Source organism: Bidens hawaiensis, unplaced genomic scaffold, assembly GCF_021521415.1.
Source record: "Bidens hawaiensis isolate Kalapana, Puna unplaced genomic scaffold, B.hawaiensis_p1.1 tig00029631_1, whole genome shotgun sequence".
In the NCBI taxonomy this organism is placed as follows: Eukaryota; Viridiplantae; Streptophyta; class Magnoliopsida; order Asterales; family Asteraceae; genus Bidens; species Bidens hawaiensis.
This window is the reverse complement of record NW_027494911.1, coordinates 164,400-189,668: the sequence shown is the minus strand read 5'-3', so window position 1 is coordinate 189,668 and position 25,269 is coordinate 164,400. Positions and strand designations below refer to the sequence as shown.

The following is a 25,269-nucleotide window of genomic DNA, read 5'->3' as shown; positions in this document are numbered from 1 at the left end:
TAGTTTAAATAAAATGATAGCTTTTCTCGTTAAGTCGGATTACGTGACTTTTTATGAGGACAAATTGATCATTTAACCTATTTAATAAAAAACATTTTATTAAATAACAAAAAAGATTTATTAATATATCTTAAATATATATAGACGAAACCACTAAAAGCTCACTGGTTGCTCCACATCTCCTCTCTAGCCACCAGATTGTTTTATTTGTAATCGGAGGTTTCTTATACATTTGTTCCGAATTCACGGATATAAGTCTCACCAAACCAAGATAGTCATTAAACGGGTTATAACATCTTATTAAATTAAAAATTAATCTCACCAAATATTTGATATGAAAATCTTATAAAATAAGAATATACTAAAAATTAATATCCGATTTTTTTAAAAAAAAATATTATTTAAGAAACAATTTTATACTAAAAAATATAAGCGGGTCATGAGTCTCAAAAAATCCAGATAGTTTTTAAATTGAGTTATAACATTTTCATCATCAAACCCTATGTATATTATTAACTTGCTTACAATAAATAATTCAAAAAAATATATAAACATTAAATGCGAATAATATAAAACAACCATTTTCTATCCATTTCCTATATTATTTTCTTAAAGCTGAAGAACAAATAATAATAAAAATACCATTTAATGAACAAATTTTAGACGTAGTATTTTTTAAGCTAATGTATAGCATGATGAGGATTTCAATGTAAAATTGACCATAGGAAATCCAATTTGAATATATTATATATTATTTGCTCATGATCCATAAAATGTTTTTTAAAATAATTTGCATCATGACTTGGGTCATCAAGTCTCTAAAACAAAATAATTTACATCATGACTTAGGTCATCAAGATAACGACTTTAAGTCTTCCGTTTAAACTTTAAATAATGTATCAGAATGAGTTCATGGAATATATATTTGTGAGAACCATTTAAAAATTATTAATTTTAAGAACTATTTAGGAACATAAAAAAACCATTCAACAGAGAAGTTGAAAAGTGGAGACGGTATTAACTTATTAGGTTATTGCTTCTGGAATTCAAGATGTTTGATATGATGTATATAAGATTGATTAACATATATACTGTGTATATGTTCTATCTTAAAGATGACTTTTTTGGAAATAAATTTCTGTATATCGCTTTTAAGGCAACCGGACTAGATGGTCGAAATAACTTGCTGTTTGTAACTTTCTTGAAATCTGCTAAAACAACCTCGGGTCAGATAAAGCTTGGTTGAAATCAAGAACCTTTTAGCCAAAATGAATTCGCCGAAGTTGAGATCAGTTAAGGTTTTATATATTGACGGAGAAAACTTAATTCAGCTTGTCTTACAGACCAGCTTTTGTAGTTTTAAGATCAAACTGATCTTCAATTCATGTTGTGGAACCTAATTGAGATTCTTGGAATTGAAAACCTAATTCGGTTTTGGTCAAAAACCAAACAACTTAATGTGCAAATCAGTTAAGTTTTAAACGGTTACGGGTTGATTTTATTTTTGGTTAATCAGTTCAAAACCGAATAGTGATCACCCATAAATAAGTGTGCTTTCCCAAAGTTGCTTAGAGGTGATTGCCTCCAATACACCAACCAAACTATAGATAAGTGTGCTTCCCAAAGTCAGGTATTGTTATTGTTTATATATATCCAGTATTGTAATTTAACGGCAGAATTTCTAGTGTTATTAATAACACTTTTATATTACTACACATGTTTGATGTCTCTTATATTATAGTGATCCACTTTATGTTAATATATTAAGTGTTAAGTATATTTGGATGTTATATGGTGTAATTCCTAATTTGTATGTGAAGTTGTTTAGATATATGCTTGGTGTCAATATGCAACCGTTTATATTTGTCCATTAGTGTTCGTTGTCCATTAATGTTCACATGTTTGCTTGTCCATTAATGTCCATTATTGTACGTTTACCCATTATTGTCCGTTAACGTCCGTTTAAAATGTTATCGGACGGACATGGACGGACACGGACAAACTCAATTTCTTAATGGACGGACACGGACATGAATTTTCGTTCGGTAGAGTGTTCGTGAACCGTCAGTTTGTCCGTCAAAAGCTTAACGGACGGACACGGACATGCTCTCGTCCGGTTCGGTCCGGTCCGTGTACACCCCTAATGATGGCTAAAATTATAAAGGTCGGGTTTCAAAGATCGATAACAGGGCCGGTGTGGAATATATGCAAAAGCACATCCATGAGGCCAGATAACAAGATAAGGTATAACAAAAGAATCTAAAGCATGATAACGGCTTGAACTAATGTTAATGTAACTATTTTATATTGATCAACTGAGATAAAGAGATTTTGGCAACATGTAATATATAAAGAAGTGGATAACACCTAGTGGCACATCACTTATTGCTTAGAAGTTATATAAAAACTAAAAGAAAAATGAGAATAAACATTGTTAAAGAGTTGTAAGATGTAGAGTATACACTTGTACACACTATTCTCCTTTATAGCATTTTAGAATTCAATGGTTCAAGGGGGCGACTCCCATAGTAACTGCCAGGGGGGGGGGTGTCTAAGGAGGCATGGCCCCTTGGTGTGGTCTAACGAGCAACGTTGGCGAGTCCAAGAGTTGAGCCGCTGGCGTAGATTGCATTAATGAAAAGTTATATGAAAAACCATAAGCGCATGTGAACATAGAATCAATAGCAAGTTAATTGCATCGATTATCAGTTATAACTGTGAACAACAAAATTGAAACATTCGTGATAAGTACCTTCAGTGGAACATAGTTTAGTGGTAAATGATGATCAATTGTAAGTGATCATTAATTACAACTTGATTATCAATCGTAACTTAACAATAGCCGACATAGTGTTGATAGAGTTTTTCAGTACTGTTCCATTTCTGTTGATTTAAGGGACCAATTGTCTCTATTCACATTATTTACTTGTTAGAAGTACACATAGTTATATATGTCACCATTCTTGGTCCACCAACAAATGATCCATCCTCATCAAAACTTTTACATTGAACTGATTGAAGGGCCATTTCCATTTTCTTTTCTTTTCTTTTCTTTTTTATTATTTGTAGACTGTGAGTTTGGCCCACATATATCTACATGCTATAAGATTTTCATATTTTTTATCGTAAATATATTATTATGTATAATAATAATATATGATTATTGGATTATCGGCGGGACGATATATATATATATATAATGTTGTTGGCTTTTGGAGCTTTGCGGTTGGCCGGTCATAGTTTCTCTAAACAAATTAAGTTCAAGTAATTCTCAAAAGGATATATACTGCCTTCTTATGGTCCATAACGTGTTTTATTAAACTTGTAACAAGTATTTTCATTATATTTAGTAGAGATAAATATTTTATGGTTTCAAACATCTTTATTTTATGTCAAATGAGCATCTAATGACTAATCACGTTTATGGTTTTAATTTATTTTCAGATTTAAAACAAAAGGTCTAAGCAGGAATTGTCCGAAATTTTATCCTCAAATCCGACTAACTTACATCGGGTTCCTTGTGTAATCCATATGTGACCGTCTTTCTTTCGTCCATTGTGGTATTCGTTCAGTGATTAGTGATGGATTAACGATGTTTTTTGATTTCCTTTTTTCTACTTTTTTTTAAATAAAGTCGGTAATTACCAATGGATCATGTCCGCATTTGATATTCATTTTCTTATTGTGGAAATCTCAACGGTATTCAATCGTCTAGTTTAATCAGTTTAAAAAACCAGCCGACAAGGTATGCTTGATCTGTTTTTAACCGGTTTTACATTAATTTTGTTATTGCTTTATCTGATTTGCTCATGAACTAGTACTATGTGTCAAATCTAGTAGCTCCTAACAGAAAACTCTACTCTATGGCATGAAATAAGTTTATAATTATGTACATTAAAAATAGAGTTAGGATGAAAGAGATGTTGATGATCGAAGTTGTGAGACCTACGAAAATTGAGAGGAAAGTGAGTGAAATGATTGTCAACTTGTCCCACATACGAGGATGGAGAAATCTTGGAAAGGCATATTATGAGTACTCCTTAGATTGTATAAGTAAATCGTGGGACCCTAAACGCTGACTCACAGACATCCACAACACATGTCGTGGTTAATAAGTTGATGGTGCACTTTGCACATTCGCGTAACCACGAGTCGTTTAAGTACTGTCTTAATGTTTTTAAGGTGTGCTCGAGACTCAAAGACCTCTTAACTAGTTCATTCAAAGCCTTCTAAAGTACGGTTCATAAGCGGTTGTTGGTTTTGAAATGGTCTCTAGTTTTGAGGATGGACTAGAACCGTGTCATAGGTTAAATGTTATACATAGACACTCGTAACACTTCGAAAAGGGTAACAACATATATGTCAAACAAGTCAACAATTTTGAATTACTTGTAAGTATATCAACCCATAATTAACCTATTAGGTTGACATGAACACAACCTATTTAGCTAGACGTGTTCACGAGTTTAAACAAAACCAACTCGAACTTGTTTATTTGAAATTTAAATCCGTTTCTCATTTTCATATTTAACAAAGCAATATTGACTTTGACGATTTTAGTGATTTAAGCCCATGTTTCTTCTTGGTAGAGGTTAACCCATGCGTTCTTTTTCTCATTTAAATCTATGTAACACGAGATTAAAAAAATTGTACAAGTTATGTCGTTATATATATTTAAACAAGACAAAAATTTGAATTTAAAACGTTAGAAGCCTTAATCCATAAAGTTATAAAAATTGGTGAGTTGGTCCTTATTAAGTTATTAACCCACTGATAGATGATACAACTTCCTTAATATATTGGCAAATGGCAATCATGAATTAAAAAGAAAAAAAAACGAAAGGATAAAAATTCATTTAATATTATACAATTTAACTTTATTTTCACATAAAAATCCTAAATATGTAAAACTTAACCAAAAAATCAAATATGTCATTAATTAAGCTCCTAAACTTATATAAACTTACAATGATCATTAACTTGTTATCATGGATATATAACAATAAGTAACGAACTTGATATTCTTCATGAAAAGACACATACTATAACTGACAACTCATAAATGTTTTTTTTTAATTTAACGAAAACTAGAAAATAAACTCTTTTAATAGAAATGGTCGTACAAGTGTTAATCATGTCGACAGGTTCAGGGTAATTGGTTAAAATCGATGAATCCAAAAAAGACCCATGTAAGTTAAACATCAACCTTAACCCCCATAGACTTAAAACCTTACAACCTATATATACGACACGTACAACTTAAAATTTTTATGCACATGTTGGAGGTTAAAATGTTTTATTCTCCACGTCCCTTTGAAAATGTCCACATTTCCTTTTTAGTTTGTCCAATTACAAATGTCCACTTTTAAAATTTATTAACTAATTTCCAAGTTTACCCTTACACAAATACAATCATTCAAACTTTTAAATTTTGTCATTTTATATATGTCAAGGGCATTATAGACATTTGTTAAGCAAAAAATGCAATCATTCAAACTTTCTTAAATTTTGTGTTTTTCAAATTATGACATTTGTAGAGGGACGGAGGACGTATTATAGTTACTTTAGTTTTTATAGAAAATTCATTCTAACTTTCATGTTGTAAATCGATCTCTTTGAAATTAGTTGTAAACATAGTCATTTTATGATTAAAACGGACCTTTGTAAAGGAATAGTCGTGCGGCGGAGGATATCTGCGACACCAAGCTAATTCAGCGCGCGCCACCCATTTGGTTGGATTGTGATCGCTGCTCCGGTGTTGTTCCTTAGACATTCTGATCTCTCGATTATTATGCTTTTGATCCCTTTCTTATGAAGTGCGAGGGCCGTGGCTAATCCGCAAAGCCCGGCCCCGATGATCACCACTTCTTCATCTTGCATGATTACTTCTCAAAGAGAGAAATTAAGTATTTAGTTAGATTATATATAGAATGTCACACAATAAAAACAAAGAATGTTGGAAGTCACACGAAGAATATGTTAGAAATAGAATCGCGGACGTCAAAGAATCATAAATTCATACTTTTTGTGCGTACTTGGTAAAAAACACACTTAACTTCACACTTTCTATTCATGTTTCGATACCAAACTAGAACATGTGACCATTTGATTTCAAGACAGACTAAGAAACCACCAAGCCGTAAGAAGAGCGGCAACTTCATGCTTTTTATATAAGGCTATGTGTTATGGGTCACTCTCATGTGTATCATTCGTCACATTAGTGTCACCTCAGCTTTTCTTCTGTCATTCAACCACAACACTCAACACGTGCTATACTTTTTATTTATATTATTTAAATACTAAAAAGAAAAGAAAAAAAATTATTGTTTTGCTAATGGATGGATTGGCTTCAACCACCAATAACATACTTTTTGACGGAAAGATTTTCCATTCCAATTTCTTTGAATACCACGGGCTTCTCACAAAAAAGGAAATTTAAACATAAATATTTCATCAAACGTGCAATCATTTTACAAAACTTATTCGAGTTTGTATCTTAGCACCAACACTATATATATGAACGCATCAAAGACCACCACAATCATAATCCATGTGACTCTCCTGGTTAGGAAACAGAAGCTTTAATAAAATGATCCATAGTGTCTTCTTTAAACGTGAACTATCTAACAGCATGCCAATGAGGTACACCTGCAATGACAATCGAACCACTCTCATCCTTCGTTCTCTTACAAACTCATTAAATGCTTCCCCAATTTCTCTATGGTTCAAACCCGTTGTAGCCATATTTCTAGCCAACACAACTGCATCTTCTAGTGCTGCCGAACCACCTTGCCCTAAAAAGGGACCCATGATATGCATAGCATCGCCAGCAACTGTCACAGTTCCTCTAGAAAAGTTCCCTATGAGCAAGTCCCATGGGGCGCGGTATCTTAAGTCTGTAAAAGACAATGAGTTTATGTCTGCGTTTTTAGCCATTTCTTGAATTTCTTGGGGACAGTTGCTTAGCCACTCTATGGTGTATTGTCGAATCACCTCGTTATTTTTCCAAATTCCTTCGTCTGTTCATCAGTTTTTGAAATGAAGCAATCAATCTAACATTTGAAGAGAAATCTATATGCAATCTGATGATAAAAGAGTTTTTTTAGTAGGTGGTTTAGAGTTCATATGAGTAGTTAGTTATACAAGCTATTTTGAAAGTTCATGTACTTCAAGGCAGTACGCTACCCCTTCATTCAAAAAATAAGGGTAACGAACTGTCTAGAAGTAATAGAAAATCTAAAAATACTTAGTTGTATCCTAAACCACCTGCTAATAAAAAAAGTGATGATAAACAACCTTTAGGAATGTTTGGTTGTGAAAAAAACCAGTATATCAAGTTATTGTCGATCGGAATTCTACCAAGAAGCATGTCATCTTTCCTGAATCTCGTAAACTCATGGCCAAAGGGATGGCCATGAGGGTAGTTTGTTAAGCCTCTAATTGCATATCTAGGGAACATCTTTATAGGTTTGAGGTTAAGGAAATCAGCAACGATTGACTTCCCACCATCACAACCAATGACAACCTACAATATTAACCAAGAAGCTAGCTTTGTTACTTTGATGAAAATTGTGAAACAAAAATGCTTTGAAATAGAATTATTATTGATCATGTTGTATAAGTTTTCATACTCAAATTATGTTAATATATACCTTGGTAATGATTGAGGTTCCATCAATGAACCTTAGAATTGGATTATTAGTTTGCGGGTCTAGTTTTATAGATTCAAGTTGGCAACCGAACTTGACAGTTGCGGGCGGAAGTGCAGCATAAAGAGTGTCTATAAGATCTTTTCTTCTCAAGCAGCGTGTTTCGCCAACACAATGGTTCCTCAATACACAAACAATAAAATATATATATACCATAAGCTTTTGGAGAAAAAAAAAAGAAGATGTAGACATTGCATATATTGATATTGGAGTAATGTTGGATTAAACGTACATACTGGGGATAAATAATAATCAGTAGACTAATAGATCATGGGTATTTGTAAAGATTTAAACCCACCGTCTCATATTATTTTTCCTTATTATATTGGCAAATGGCAAGCATGAAGAAAAAAACAAATAAGGATCAAAATTCATTTAATATTATACAATTCAACTTTATTTTCACATAAATAAATCCTAATTAAATATATAAAAATTAACCAAAAAAACAATGTAAAATGTCATTAATTAAGTTCCTAAACTTGTAAAAACTTACAATGAGATTTCTTGTTGTCTCCCTCCATCAAGTGATACGACTCTTTCCCTGTACAAGGACATGTTATCGCCGTTAACTCATTATCAAAAATATATACCAATTAAGATTGACGAACATGATATAATTGATATCTGATGTCTAAATTCATAAAAGCACACATACCATAAATGATAAAACTTATAAACGAACTTTTAAATTTACTAAACAAAACTGAAAATAAAATTCTTAAAATATCATGTCCGAAAAGGTACGTGTTATTCTTGCTGGCTGTTTCGAGTTAATTGGTTAAAGTTGACAAACCCAAAAAAGACCCCATGTAACCATTCGTGTTAAACATATCTATCTTAACCCAAATACACTTGCAACCTGGCAACATATATATATAACCCATGCAACTTTTTATCTACACAAATCAAAAGGGTATGGTTTGGAGGTTAAACAAATTATACGGGTTAACTGTATACTGAATTCAGTTGATATTGCCAAGTTCTTTTTACTGTCTTTTTTCTCTAGTCTCTAATTTTGTATTTGTATACTGAAAATGGCTTTTTAAAACGGGTATTCTATTTAAAATAATACCTTCTGCGTGTAGATTCTAGAATTCTTATTTTCTAGACATAAGTTTATGAATCGTGTAATAAGTCCACCTTCAGTTATACTTAAAAAAAAAGAAACCGAAAAACTTTTTTGTGTACATATAGAGACTCAAACCATATTCGTTTAATAAAAAATAATTCTATGTTTCATGTTGTCGTGTTATGAAATTAGTTGAACGAAGCAAAAGAAATGTAAAGGATAAGCGACCTTTGAAGAAGGATAGCCGTGTGACGAAGGATGTCCGCGACACCAAGCTGATCCAGAGCTCGCCACCCGTTTGGCCGGATTCCAATAGCTGCTCCTGTGTTGTTCCTCAGACTTTCTGATCTTTCCATTATTATGCTTTTAATCCCTTTCTTATGAAGCGCGAGGGCTGTGGCTAACCCGCAAATCCCAGCCCCGATTATCACCACTTCTTCATCACACATCGTTACTTCTCAAAGACTGTTATTTTTTTTTCTTTTTTTTTTGTAACTAAATTCAGTGGTTGGTTGTAGTTTGATTATATATAAAGCATGCCACACAATAAAATCAAAGAATGTTGGGCCCTCTGCCAAAAGAGTCGCACAAATAGTGTGGGACAAAAGATTAGTCTGAGGAATACGCTGGAATCGTGACGTCTTAAAAATTAAACAAAAGTAACTTCATGAATCATTTTAAAAATAAAATACTCAGATTAGGATAGTTTAAATAAAATGATAGCTTTTCTCGTTAAGTCGGATTACGTGACTTTTTATGAGGACAAATTGATCATTTAACCTATTTAATAAAAAACATTTTATTAAATAACAAAAAAGATTTATTAATATATCTTAAATATATATAGACGAAACCACTAAAAGCTCACTGGTTGCTCCACATCTCCTCTCTAGCCACTAGATTGTTTTATTTGTAATCGGAGGTTTCTTATACATTTGTTCCGAATTCACGGATATAAGTCTCACCAAACCAAGATAGTCATTAAACGGGTTATAACATCTTATTAAATTAAAAATTAATCTCACCAAATATTTGATATGAAAATCTTATAAAATAAGAATATACTAAAAATTAATATCCGATTTTAAAAAAAAAATATTATTTAAGAAACAATTTTATACTAAAAAATATAAGCGGGTCATGAGTCTCAAAAAATCCAGATAGTTTTTAAATTGAGTTATAACATTTTCATCATCAAACCCTATGTATATTATTAACTTGCTTACAATAAATAATTCAAAAAAATATATAAACATTAAATACGAATAATATAAAACAACCATTTTCTATCCATTTCCTATATTATTTTCTTAAAGCTGAAGAACAAATAATAATAAAAATACCATTTAATGAACAAATTTTAGACGTAGTATTTTTTAAGCTAATGTATAGCATGATGAGGATTTCAATGTAAAATTGACCATAGGAAATCCAATTTGAATATATTATATATTATTTGCTCATGATCCATTAAATGTTTTTTAAAATAATTTGCATCATGACTTGGGTCATCAAGTCTCTAAAACAAAATAATTTACATCATGACTTAGGTCATCAAGATAACGACTTTAAGTCTTCCGTTTAAACTTTAAATAATGTATCAGAATGAGTTCATGGAATATATATTTGTGAGAACCATTTAAAAATTAATAATTTTAAGAACTATTTCGGAACATAAAAAAACCATTCAACAGAGAAGTTGAAAAGTGGAGACGGTATTAACTTATTAGGTTATTGCTTCTGGAATTCAAGATGTTTGATATGATGTATATAAGATTGATTAACATATATACTGTGTATATGTTCTATCTTAAAGATGACTTTTTTGGAAATAAATTTCTGTATATCGCTTTTAAGGCAACCGGACTAGATGGTCGAAATAACTTGCTGTTTGTAACTTTCTTGAAATCTGCTAAAACAACCTCGGGTCAGATAAAGCTTGGTTGAAATCAAGAACCTTTTAGCCAAAATGAATTCGCCGAAGTTGAGATCAGTTAAGGTTTTATATATTGACAGAGAAAACTTAATTCAGCTTGTCTTACAGACCAGCTTTTGTAGTTTTAAGATCAAACTGATCTTCAATTCATGTTGTGGAACCTAATTGAGATTCTTGGAATTGAAAACCTAATTCGGTTTTGGTCAAAAACCAAACAACTTAATGTGCAAATCAGTTAAGTTTTAAACGGTTACGGGTTGATTTTATTTTAGGTTAATCAGTTCAAAACCGAATAGTGATCACCCATAAATAAGTGTGCTTTCCCAAAGTTGCTTTAGAGGTGATTGCCTCCAATACACCAACCAAACAATAGATAAGTGTGCTTCCCAAAGTCAGGTATTGTTATTGTTTATATATATCCAGTATTGTAATTTAACGGCATAATTTCTAGTGTTATTAATAACACTTTTATATTACTACACATGTTTGATGTCTCTTATATTATAGTGATCCACTTTATGTTAATATATTAAGTGTTAAGTATATTTGGATGTTATATGGTGTAATTCCTAATTTGTATGTGAAGTTGTTTAGATATATGCTTGGTGTCAATATGCAACCGTTTATATTTGTCCATTAGTGTTCGTTGTCCATTAATGTTCACATGTTTGCTTGTCCATTAATGTCCATTATTGTCCGTTTACCCATTATTGTCCGTTAACGTCCGTTTAAAATGTTAACGGACGGACATGGACGGACACGGACAAACTCAATTTCTTAATGGACGGACACGGACATGAATTTTCGTTCGGTAGAGTGTTCGTGAACCGTCAGTTTGTCCGTCAAAAGCTTAACGGACGGACACGGACATGCTCTCGTCCGGTTCGGTCCGGTCCGTGTACACCCCTAATGATGGCTAAAATTATAAAGGTCGGGTTTCAAAGATCGATAACAGGGCCGGTGTGGAATATATGCAAAAGCACATCCATGAGGCCAGATAACAAGATAAGGTATAACAAAAGAATCTAAAGCATGATAACGGCTTGAACTAATGTTAATGTAACAATTTTATATTGATCAACTGAGATAAAGAGATTTTGGCAACATGTAATATATAAAGAAGTGGATAACACCTAGTGGCACATCACTTATTGCTTAGAAGTTATATAAAAACTAAAAGAAAAATGAGAATAAACATTGTTAAAGAGTTGTAAGATGTAGAGTATACACTTGTACACACTATTCTCCTTTATAGCATTTTAGAATTCAATGGTTCAAGGGGGCGACTCCCATAGTAACTGCCAGGGGGGGGGGGGGTGTCTAAGGAGGCATGGCCCCTTGGTGTGGTCTAACGAGCAACGTTGGCGAGTCCAAGAGTTGAGCCGCTGGCGTAGATTGCATTAATGAAAAGTTATATGAAAAACCATAAGCGCATGTGAACATAGAATCAATAGCAAGTTAATTGCATCGATTATCAGTTATAACTGTGAACAACAAAATTGAAACATTCGTGATAAGTACCTTCAGTGGAACATAGTTTAGTGGTAAATGATGATCAATTGTAAGTGATCATTAATTACAACTTGATTATCAATCGTAACTTAACAATAGCCGACATAGTGTTGATAGAGTTTTTCAGTACTGTTCCATTTCTGTTGATTTAAGGGACCAATTGTCTCTATTCACATTATTTACTTGTTAGAAGTACACATAGTTATATATGTCACCATTCTTGGTCCACCAACAAATGATCCATCCTCATCAAAACTTTTACATTGAACTGATTGAAGGGCCATTTCCATTTTCTTTTCTTTTCTTTTCTTTTTTATTATTTGTAGACTGTGAGTTTGGCCCACATATATCTACATGCTATAAGATTTTCATATTTTTTATCGTAAATATATTATTATGTATAATAATAATATATGATTATTGGATTATCGGCGGGACGATATATATATATAATGTTGTTGGCTTTTGGAGCTTTGCGGTTGGCCGGTCATAGTTTCTCTAAACAAATTAAGTTCAAGTAATTCTCAAAAGGATATATACTGCCTTCTTATGGTCCATAACGTGTTTTATTAAACTTGTAACAAGTATTTTCATTATATTTAGTAGAGATAAATATTTTATGGTTTCAAACATCTTTATTTTATGTCAAATGAGCATCTAATGACTAATCACGTTTATGGTTTTAATTTATTTTCAGATTTAAAACAAAAGGTCTAAGCAGGAATTGTCCGAAATTTTATCCTCAAATCCGACTAACTTACATCGGGTTCCTTGTGTAATCCATATGTGACCGTCTTTCTTTCGTCCATTGTGGTATTCGTTCAGTGATTAGTGATGGATTAACGATGTTTTTTGATTTCCTTTTTTCTACTTTTTTTTAAATAAAGTCGGTAATTACCAATGGATCATGTCCGCATTTGATATTCATTTTCTTATTGTGGAAATCTCAACGGTATTCAATCGTCTAGTTTAATCAGTTTAAAAAACCAGCCGACAAGGTATGCTTGATCTGTTTTTAACCGGTTTTACATTAATTTTGTTATTGCTTTATCTGATTTGCTCATGAACTAGTACTATGTGTCAAATCTAGTAGCTCCTAACAGAAAACTCTACTCTATGGCATGAAATAAGTTTATAATTATGTACATTAAAAATAGAGTTAGGATGAAAGAGATGTTGATGATCGAAGTTGTGAGACCTACGAAAATTGAGAGGAAAGTGAGTGAAATGATTGTCAACTTGTCCCAGATACGAGGATGGAGAAATCTTGGAAAGGCATATTAGGAGTACTCCTTAGATTGTATAAGTAAATCGTGGGACCCTAAACGCTGACTCACAGACATCCACAACACATGTCGTGGTTAATAAGTTGATGGTGCACTTTGCACATTCGCGTAACCACGAGTCGTTTAAGTACTGTCTTAATGTTTTTAAGGTGTGCTCGAGACTCAAAGACCTCTTAACTAGTTCATTCAAAGCCTTCTAAAGTACGGTTCATAAGCGGTTGTTGGTTTTGAAATGGTCTCTAGTTTTGAGGATGGACTAGAACCGTGTCATAGGTTAAATGTTATACATAGACACTCGTAACACTTCGAAAAGGGTAACAACATATATGTCAAACAAGTCAACAATTTTGAATTACTTGTAAGTATATCAACCCATAATTAACCTATTAAGTTGACATGAACACAACCTATTTAGCTAGACGTGTTCACGAGTTTAAACATAACCAACTCGAACTTGTTTATTTGAAATTTAAATCCGTTTCTCATTTTCATATTTTTTTACTATTTCGACGACATGTTGTCGGGATAAGATTTTAATAATTTATTAAAATATTTTTTTATCTTTCTATTAAAGAATAAAACATTTTCTTAAAAATGTTTTTTGTAATATTTATCCCGACGACATGTAGTGGGGAAAGAGTTTATGTTTTTTTCGGGACGAAGCTATGACGACAACACTTTTCCCGACTATTTATCGTCGGGATAGAAATTTTAGAGTTATACCAACTACATGTTGTCGGGAAAAGTTCAGAAATAGTTGTCGGGATAGGTCTGATTTGTTGTAGTGTATACACGTTCTTACAATAATATATGTTAGTTAGACTCACCCTTGTAGTGGTTTTTAGACCAATAATGTAATGGAGGGATATGTACTCACACACTCAGAACTCAATAAAATAGTTAAATCAGACTGGAAGTTAAGTGTACTATAATAACGGTTTGGACGCATCATTGAATCAACATTAAAACATAAATTAGTTATTAAAGCAAATCAAACCTGAAAAATTAACATCATTTTGTGAATGAGTATGGCACGCCTTTCGTAATATGTTTACATGCAACAATGCTTAAGATCGATAAAATATTTAAAATAAACGTTTGTTTATATACAATACCATATTCAAATTAAAAAAAAAATTTAATAAATAATAATATATATAAAAACTATAAAGTATATAGAAGATCGATGCATAAAATGCATAAGAACTCAATACTAAAATTAATCATACTTGGTAAATTAGATGCAAGCCTTGTAATAGTTAAAACAATGTGTCTAATTTTCTATGGTTGGTGTATAAAAGGCATACAGGATTGACGGAGTGTCCTCACCGTTATCTAGTGTTACCCGGACCCAAAAATTCGCGTGTACCATCTTTTGAGATTATTGGGCCCAAAACCTGATGGGCTAATTACTAATGGGCTAAGCAGGGTAACCTCTTCAAATGTAGTCAAAATATACATATTTTGTGTAGCTACGAATACTTCGATTATTACGATTAATGCTGTCGTTAATTTGATAATATGGCCATGATTATTCATATTTCACAAGTGCACCACAATATATGTACTCCATCTATATATAACGCTTATATATCATCGAACCTGCAATCATATTACACAACTTATTCGAGTTTATATCTTTGCACTAACTCTATAAATAACCCTGTTTATCAAATATCACCACAATCATAATCCATATGACTCATCTGATTTCGAAAGAGAAGAGTCACTAACATGATACATATAAACTTCTTTAGACGCAAATCATGCCAATGAGGTATGCTTGCAATGACAGTCGCACCACTCTGATCCTTCGTTGCCTTACAAACCGATAAAAAGCTTCCTCGTCTTTACGGACATGGTTCAAACCCATAATTTGAGCCATATTTCTAGCCAAGACGATCGCGTCTTCTAACGAGGCTGAACCACCTTGCCCCAAAAATGGACCCATGACATGCATAGCATCACCAGCAACTATCACTGTACCTCTAGAGAATGTGCCCATTAACAAGTCCCATGGGGCGCGATATCTTAATTGCTTCAACGATAATGAATTAGTGTCTGTGGTTTTAATCATTTCTTGAATTTCTTCGGGATAATGGCTTAGCAACTGTAGGGTGTGTTGTCGTATCATCTCGGGATCTTTCCAAATTCTCTCATCTGTTCATCATAGTTGTAAAATGAAACAAGTTATTATGTAACATTTGAAGTTAAAATAAACATAATTAAAGTCGATAACAAAAGTACCTTTAGGAATGCATGGTTGTGTACAGAACCAATATACCGAGTTATTGTTGATGGGAATTCTGCCCACAAGTAGGTTATCTTTCTTGAAACGAGTGAACTCGTATGTAAAGGAATGACCGAATGGGTAGTTTGTTATGCCTCTAACTTCACATAGAGGAAACTTCTTTGTAGGTTTCAGATTAAGGAAGTCGGCAACTATGGACTTGGCACCATCACAACCGATTACAACCTACAACGACAAAAAAATATTACAGATTTGAGGACCTTCAACGATGGAGAAAAGGTTGCAGCTCTCTTTGGAAGTAATAGTCGTAGGTAATCTGTGGATGAATGTTAGCTAGCACGGAAAGTCAAGAACGAATTGATAATCAGAAACACAAACAAACACACATTAGGAAGTATTCTCGTATTATTAATATAATCAAGAAACCAACTCAAAACTAGAATGGTTTCTACCGAAGGATCAACCGAATGATATTTTACCAACGGATCAACAAAGGGTGTTTCATTGACAATCATCATCATGAAGGCGTGTTGTCAAAAAAGCATTGACCCATACCTCACTCGCTGATCATCAAGAGATTATAGACGGATCGATATATAAAATTATATATATTTTTTCATTTCCTTTTTGTGGTTTCAACTATCTATTACTAATTTTCTTTTTTGTTGTTGATAATTAGTTTTCTCGTGACAATGAAATAACTGGATCCATGACCAGGCTGTAGTTGTTATACTCATGTCAGTACCTTAGTAGTAAGTGTGGTTCCATCGATGAATCTAAGAATTGGTTTAGTAGTGTGTTGGTCCAATTTTATGGATTCAAGTTGGCAACCGAACTTTACAGTGGCGGGTGGAAGTGCAGCATAAAGAGTGTCTATGATATCTTTCCTTCTCAAGCAACGTGTTTCACCAACACAATGGTACCTTAATATACAAAAACATTTAAAACAATTAGCCCGAAATATATATGCTCTTTACATATTTTTATTTACAAGACGGTTTTCCAATTGTATAATGGCTCGCGACCATAACTTGTAAATGTTTATTCAACTCTCATAATTAGTTATGCTACAGGAGAACCGCAAATTGGACACTTGCACATCGTACATAAAAGATAATAAGTATTGAGAGAGAAATATAGGTGACTATATAACCGTGTTATGTATTACATTAAAAAAATAATATGTATAAATGCATTGTCAACATGTCATTTATTCCAAAAAGGAAGTCACTTATTTCTACAAGGTGGTCATATCTTACAAAAGAGAGAAATTAGAAAAATAAGTCAACAGGGAGTTGCTCAATAAATCAAGATAAAAAAACCAAAATGTTTTTCTTTAAATTGTAAGAACTTAATATCTAAACGATCCTGTCGTTCAAAAATATCTAAAGGATACTATTGGGCAAAAGTGACTTATATTAGGCATTTTCCCAATGAGATTGAGTAACATGATGGATATTAATGTAGATTTATGAGTAGAATCAGAATAGAATATTAATGTAGATTTATGAGTAGAATCAGAGTGTGTAGCTTTTTTTATTGTATTTATTTAAAATATAATTATACTACTTAACTTATGAAAGTTTAATAAAATGTAACTTGATTTATCTTTAATAAATGTAAATTGCTAAACTTATATAATTAAATACTTGTCGAATTATGATGTTATTAAAGTTTATATACAGGACTTCTCGTTGAATTTTAAGATTAGCAACTTAATCATACGAGATATACGTCTACACTTTAGACACTTATTTGGAATATTTTTTAATTGAGTGGATAATTAACAATTGGTTCTGGCTTTTTTAACTTGATTTCTTGGTTACTCGACAATTTAGATTACGACGTCAAATTCTCGAAAATTAAAAAAGTGAGACTATTTGAAGGTGATAAACACATGTATGCATGCCTTGAATTTGTCAAAAAAAATGTTTTTTTATTACAATAACAACTTACAATGATATTTCGTCTAGTCTCTCAACGTCAAGTGATACAACTCTTTCCCTGTATCAAAAATGGTACCTTATCAGATGTTAAAACATCATTAACTTGTTCGTGAGGACAAACATCAAAAATTACAAGAACACACGATAACATATCTCGAAGTAATTAATGTGTTAAAAAGAATATTTGATAACTAAACATTAACTAATATTTGATAGGAGAAACAATATTATAAACAAGTATAAGATACAATATAAGAACCAAACAATTTACTCGTCATATAGAACATCAGTTTTTAGTTTTACTATGTTAAATTAAAAAAATAAAGTTTGTGTATGAGAAAAATTTGATGGACCTTTGCAAAGGGATGGAAGTGTGACGGAGGATGTCGGAGACACCAAGCTGATCTAGAGCTCGCCACCCGTTTGGTCGAATTGTGATCGCTGCTCCCGTGACGTTCCTTAGACTTTCTGATTTCTCCATCACTATGCTTCTGATCCCTTTCATGTGAAGAGCGAGGGCGGTCGCTAACCCGCAAATCCCTGCCCCGATTATCACCACTTCATCACCAGACATCGATTGCTATCAAGTGTTTGTTCATAAAGGAATTGATGGCTAAAACAATTATATTAAGGATGTTAAAGAATTTTGGGTCCTCCACCAAAAGAACATACAGACAAACAGATAAATAAAAAACAATATATTAGAAAACTAATTTTAAGTAACCTCAATTAGGAATAGTTGGGCCGCCTTAGAATTTGTAGTTACACACGTGAAACCCAAACTCAATTAGCTTAAAAGAAAATATAAAAAATGGCTCAAATAAGAATTGATTGTTTTGTAGGTAGACTTAAAATAAAGCATACCGTGTAATTAAAACTATTATATAGTTTTTTAGCATATTATAGATATAAATCATTAACTACCATATTCCAAAAGCATAGATCTATTTCTAGGCTTCTTAGGAAACTATGTATTTTTACGATAACTCATCCCAAAAAAATTATAGACAAAACATGCGTCAACGAAACATAGGATTTTTGGTAACCATAGTCATATTTATTGTTTGCTAATGAATCGATTGGCTTCAAACACTTATCGAGATCGAATATGTGCCCATGAAGGAGCCAAAAATCAAAGTTGTTCACAAGTATCATGTTTTGATTTTGATTATGGTTTTTAGTTATGTTTTAACTTTGATTTTGGCTCATACTTTATTGTTTGCTCGTTCATTTCTCCTTAACATGTTTATGTTTAATATCTAATTTTTGGGTTTTGAAGGAAGAAGAACTGAGGGTATATTAGTAATACTTGGAACATTTAGTTTGGAAAGTTGAGAATTCCATCACATAAAGAAAGGAATGTGAATTCCTTTGATTGATGGAAAGTTACCCGGTTTTAATTCCATCAACAACCAATAGCATAAATTTCGAAGAAAAATTTTCCAATTCCAATTTCTTTTGAAAATCACAAACCAAACGGGCCTTATCATTGATTCAACATATCATAAACTAGTGTTTTGTTCGACGCGTTGCGCGGGGTAGTTTGGTAAAACCAGAACAATGGTAAAAGTCAAGTGATATCGATCCAAACGTTGACGCGAATTCGGTCAATTTTGATTACGTGCGTTATAAGACCAAGAAAAAATTATAAAAATTGAGATGGACCAATGGAGTGGTGTCGATTGTTAAAACTCGAGTGCTGTAAAACCGACCATTGTTGATTTCGGGCGTTGAAGCGGTGAGACGCAAATTCTGTCAGTCTCCGTCACGTTTCTGAGAATACTATAACTTGAAAAGCATCGGCATCCAGTCGGTTTTCGTTACGATATCGGAACAAAAACAAAACGCAGCGAGTCTATGCGATTTCGGACGATTTCGATTACATTTTTGACGGTACCGAAACTAAAACAAAAAAGTTGATAAAACCCGATCATTGGTAAAACCCGAACGTTGTCGGCTTCATACATTGCAAGGACGAGTCAACGTGAATAACCGTTTAGTAATCAAATTAAATAAACAAAAAATAAAAAAATAGTTTGATCCAATCAAATGACGTCACAAGGACCAGTCACGGCCATGCGTCACCAATCTTTCCATTTACTATATATAATTAAGTGTAATACTTTCAATTCTCTCAAAATAGAAAATTTAAAACAACAACATGTCAAGAGGTGGCAAATGGGTTGGGTTGGGTCGAAATGGGTCATGGGTCGGAACTAGTTAGGGTCGAAACGGGTCACTTAAAAAAAGGGTTGTTTTGGTTCGGGTCGGAACGGGTCAGAGTCAACAGGTTCGAGTCAAAACGGGTTTCGGGTCGGTTTTTTTTTTGGATCAACGAATCAGCGCGTTTTCAACACGCTACAGCTCGTTTTAACATAAAGCTCGTTCCAGCAATTGTTCAGTTCGTTTCAGCACTTAACAACTCATTTAAGAGATTGTTCAGCTCGTTTCAGCACTTAACAGCTAGTTTAAGCGATTTTTCAGTTCGTTTCAACACTTAACAGCTCGTTTAAGCGATTGTTCAGGTCGTTTCAGCACTTAACAGCTCGTTTAAGTGATTGTTCAGTTCGTTTAAGGACTTAACAGTTCGTTCAAGCGATTGTTCAGTTTGTTTCAGCACTTAACAGATCGTTTAAGCGATTTTTCAGTTCGTTTCAGCACTTAACAGCTCATTGAAGCGATTGTTTAGTTCGTTTCAGGACTTAACAGCTCGTTTAAGCGATTTTTCAGTTTGTTTCAAGATTTAACAGCTCGTTTAAGCGATTGTTCAGTTCGTTTCAGCACTTAACAACTCATTTAAGCGATTGTTCAGTTTGTTTAAGTACTTAACAGCTTGTTTCAGCATGTTTTGACCAATTTTGCAGCAATTCAGCAATAAAAATCAGCAATTCAGCTCGTTTTCGCTGTTTCGGCAAGTTACATAACCAATTAAGCAATTAAACACGGCGGAGAACGACGGTGCTGACTGGTTGCCGGCGGCGAACGGCGGAGATGAAGATGTTAAACAATTAAACTAGGGTTACACGATATATAACCTAGGGTTACCCGGAGATGAAGATGTTAAACCATTAAACACGGCGGAAAACGACGGTACTGACCGGTTGTCGGCGGCGACGACGAACGACGGTGTTGAGTGCTGACAGGAAGACTTCACTAACCCATGATTTTCTGAGAAGAAACTGAGTAACCCTAAACAACCCAATCTTTTAAAACGATCAACCCAATTTGACCCAATTCAAAGTTCAGGATTTTCATGAATAACCCATTTCGACGCTTCTAATTAAATTACCCAACTCATTTCAACCTATAAGGTTTTAAATTTAACCCAAACTGACCCAATTATATGACTTTGGGTCAGAGTTGCCCCCTATATGTCATCAAACGTGTAATTATGTTACACAACTTAATTGAGTTAGTATCTTTGCACAAATACTATACATAACGATGTTTAAAAAATGTACGGTGATATTTAGTAGGCTTATGTATTAGATAATTTAGTTATGTAATTTTGACATCTTGTCTAGCTTTTGTTTAATCTATATATGGTCCTGAGGCCGAAGACTATGTAACTGCCCATTTGGGCCGACCCATGAGGCTCAAGTAATAAACCTATGGACATGGAGTATAAATAGAAAAATATACTCTATCCTCCATATTCTTGCACACTTGCATTCTCTTTCTACTTTCTCTCTCAATACGGGTTTTTAGCTAGAACATGATCCGAGTGTTGTTGGTGATTTTCGTTCACCTTCAACACAGATTGATCTGATACATTGTTGGGAGATCCATACGAGAACCTACAATCCGTATGGATCTCCCAACTTGTTGCGTTGTCGTTTACTTTTATGTGCTTAACCATCTTTAACTTTAGTTTCCTCAAGCACTGCAATCTTAACAAGCATCTTCAAATATTATAAACCACGAATCCAACTCCTGAACGTCATGAAAATAATGTAGAAATGATAAGCTCTGAACCGGTCGAACAATGCGAAACCCACTTAATTTGACTTTCCTTGGTAAACGTGAACAACCACAAATTACCAACTTCTTTTTTATAAAAAAAAAAAACCCGTGGCTTGACACAAATCTAACCTGAGTTGACCCGTGAACACATCTTTGATTTTCTATGGTCAAACAAAAGAAATATTATGCAAACACCATGTTTTTGGATCAAACCTTCTAAATCAAAGTTGTTTCTAACACATTGATCTAGTTGTCCCAATTTTCTTTATAATTTCTAAGAATTGTTTCATATTTTTTAATAATTTATAAATTCTGTGACGACAAGCTGTCCAATTCTATTTTAATCTTTCTTTTCCTTTTTTAAGTTGAATTGTTTCATATTTTAATTCTTAGTTATTATTCATCAAACATAAACTAAATTAGCTTTATAACATTTGTTTAAGGTTTATACTTTATGATATTCACACGCTTAACCATGATCTTAATATTTCAGCCCACCAAATTCTATGTGAGTTTACATACCCTTTTTCATATTTCATATTTTGGGGTATCATGTATACCATATCAAGTTTTGTTAATGTTTTTGTCTCATCTATTTCAAACAATTCAACCACATGTATATGTGTGATTATTACATGCTTTATGTGTCTATGTGTTTAATTCTGAAGTGTTAGTTTGGCTTCATCTAGTATGATCATACAATTATCAAAGTACGTCAAAATTTGTATTAAGAGGAACGGGTTCACATCTATTTATTTGTTTACATATTCACAAAGATTGTAATACTCATCATTTACATGTGAATTGTAATTTTTATCTATAAAATATTTATAAATTTTTGTATTCTCACCAACATTCGTGTTAAGAAACTCTACTTTTATGCATGCTACATGTTCAGGTATTTGATGTAATTAAGATCGAAGACATTTAGTTTGGCCTTAGATTATTCGTTCAAAAGATTAATGTACGGTTTATCTGATCTAATTATTGTAATTGTGTACTTGATTTAATGTTAATAAATTATATAATTATTTCCGCTTTAGTTAGTGTCTTTTGAGCTGTTGTACAATCAATACGTTGCGCCCAACATATTCTAGCGTTGGTCGAAAAAAAAATCTTACTTTTTTTAACCCTAGTTTTTATTTGCGTAATTCCTTACGAATTCCACTAGTTTTATCTACTCTCCTTAACGCATAAATGTATGACGGGTTTTCGTAGTAATTGGAATGAGGAGAAAACTAGGTGTCAGACCTTGGCAAAAAATTTCGAGAATCAAAGGAAAGATGCTATTCCTTTCCTATGAGACTTCCGAACATAGTGTTTGATCCTATAGGCCAAAGCTAAACGTACGTCATATGATTCAAAATCTTTAACTAGTCTCGTGGTATCTTGAATAAAGATAGCTACATTCCTTATCTTGTTTTGTGAAGCATAACATGGTGATTCATGGATGTTTCATCTCTCTAAATAATTTCATTTGTTTTAGTTGAAGAATGAAAGACCTATGGTGATTCATGGACACTTCAACTCTTCAACCCAGTTTTAGTTATTTTATTTGTGTTAAAACATGAGAACCATTGATGATTCATGGATTTTTTTTTTCTCTTTTAACTTTTCATATTGATTTGTTGAAACACATAAATTCTTGGTGAATCAAAAATTTATCAACATGGCAGTAATGAATTTCATTTGTTTATGTGGTTGGAACAAGTTCATGGTGATTCATACACATCTCAACCCTCAATTTATGTTTTTTTAAGTAATTATCACCTGAATAAATGGATGGACTCAAATAACACCAAGTTAAGGATAATAAATTTTCATTTTGTATCCTAATGAATTCACCCAAATTGAGGGACTCGAATAACACTTGTTATATACGACGTCTCGTGTACCAACCAAGATTCTTTGTTTTGCCCAAGAGAAGCTCATGTGATTTGTTTTTTGTTGGACTAGAGGAAACTTACTAGAAAGTCACTCACAAATCACAATGGATTGCTTCAAACCAAGCACATTTGACTATGAAATTTCCCTTTGGTTCATAGCCAACGACCCAAAACCTGTTGCTAATATTTGAGACGAGTCATTTCTTATAACTTGGTATCTCTACATTGGACAAAACATAACAACACAAAGCAATATAGATTTTTTAAAAAGTGTACAAGGAAATAGGAATGGAAGTTTACCATGCAATATAGATTTTTAAAAAGTGTACAAGGAATGGAAGTTTACCCTGCTCAATGGGTGGAAAATATGTATATTGCAAAACAAAAGGGCGAAGCTGCTTTGACTAAAAAAAATTACTAAATCATAGGTAGATTTGATAACATTTACGTTTATGATTTGATTACTTGTACATTACTCCTGATAACCCGGCTTTGAAAACAATTATACTGAGACATGGATTTATAAAGTGTTATTGATTATAATAATCTCAACTTAGACATGTTGGTCGGAATTAATCACAACCGAATAAATGCATGTTTCATGATAGTCTCAATTTAGTTGTGGTAAAAAAAATTATTGCGGGTCACCCACAACAGCACTTGACTCAACTGTCATTGCAAAGAGAAGAGAAAAAGGAACGAACAAGAGAGTACTAAAAGAGAAACGTGTTTGATATTGAAAACTCACATTTTTTATTACCTCATATACATAATTTCTTTATTTATTTAGAACAAGTACACAAAACGATAGGATTCAATTATGTATAAAACAAATATTGGCTTTTGCTTAAGATTATAGCCAATAAACAAAAATTAATACAAGTTCATGAAGACTATCACTTAAAATCAACAAAGAGAAAGAGATAAACACTTGGGTAAATGTGAAAGAGTTTGAGATTGAGATCGAACAATTGTAAGAGATTGATTAAAGTTCAATCGTTTTAGCCTTAAGGTTTTAACAAATGTCAAATGTGCATCTATTTGTTCACGGACGTTTTGAAAAGTGAATATAAAGAGGCCGATTAAAAAAATAGGGTAAAGTTATTAACATCAATGGTTCGGTTCTTCAGCTCCACACCTTGAGCTGCCGATTCTATGTGAAACCGTTTAATGCTAAAACTGAGAATCAGGAAGTAATTGTAAGGTAATTAACACACGTTTCTAGTTTCGGATCTAGATTTAGAACTTTGAAACCTAACCTGAATACCTACCCGATTCCCCTAAAAGGTCCTTAACCTTAAAGGTTAAAACTAAAATACCCAAGAACTTTGTGTGTAAACGTAAGCAATGCATTTAATTCTAGAGGGACGAAAATGTAAATTTTTTCCATGTGTGTGTGTATATATATATACATATATATATATATGTGTGTGTGTGTGTGTGGTATAGACAAACTCTACATCTCATACCTGCTTCACCACTTATCCAAGTTTCTTTCGAAATGGCGAGCCTACTAGGATCAGTGTCTTTGTTTGTCTCATCTAGGGCTGACATTATGGTGAATCTTCACCTCAGTTTCTCTGCCACGATGACTCTATTTAACCCCCGGAGCATCGTCAGAATGGCATGATCATCGACTTGGACCGTCTTTACCAAAGGTTTCTATGGAGGAAGGATGTTTTTTGATGGTTCAGGCTGGCCAAACCGC

At 32.9% G+C, this 25,269-nt stretch overlaps 2 protein-coding genes across 2 annotated transcripts; both read right to left on the bottom strand.

The window, feature by feature from the left end:
- Positions 1–6,429: 6,429 nt before the first annotated feature.
- On the bottom strand, positions 6,430–9,288 carry LOC143579174 (monooxygenase 1-like). Its single transcript, XM_077062558.1, has 5 exons — positions 9,010–9,288; positions 8,206–8,253; positions 7,653–7,830; positions 7,297–7,525; positions 6,430–7,019 (listed from the first exon to the last, which is right to left on the bottom strand). Exons 1-5 carry the CDS (start codon positions 9,228–9,230, stop codon positions 6,526–6,528), a joined length of 1,170 nt encoding a protein of 389 aa, XP_076918673.1. The 5' UTR covers positions 9,231–9,288; the 3' UTR covers positions 6,430–6,525.
- Positions 9,289–15,050: 5,762 nt separating this feature from the next.
- LOC143579176 (monooxygenase 1-like) lies at positions 15,051–18,286 on the bottom strand. The gene is made up of 5 exons (XM_077062561.1): positions 18,066–18,286; positions 17,723–17,770; positions 16,512–16,689; positions 15,763–15,991; positions 15,051–15,675 (listed from the first exon to the last, which is right to left on the bottom strand). Exons 1-5 carry the CDS (start codon positions 18,284–18,286, stop codon positions 15,269–15,271), a joined length of 1,083 nt encoding a protein of 360 aa, XP_076918676.1. The 3' UTR covers positions 15,051–15,268.
- Positions 18,287–25,269: the final 6,983 nt, after the last annotated feature.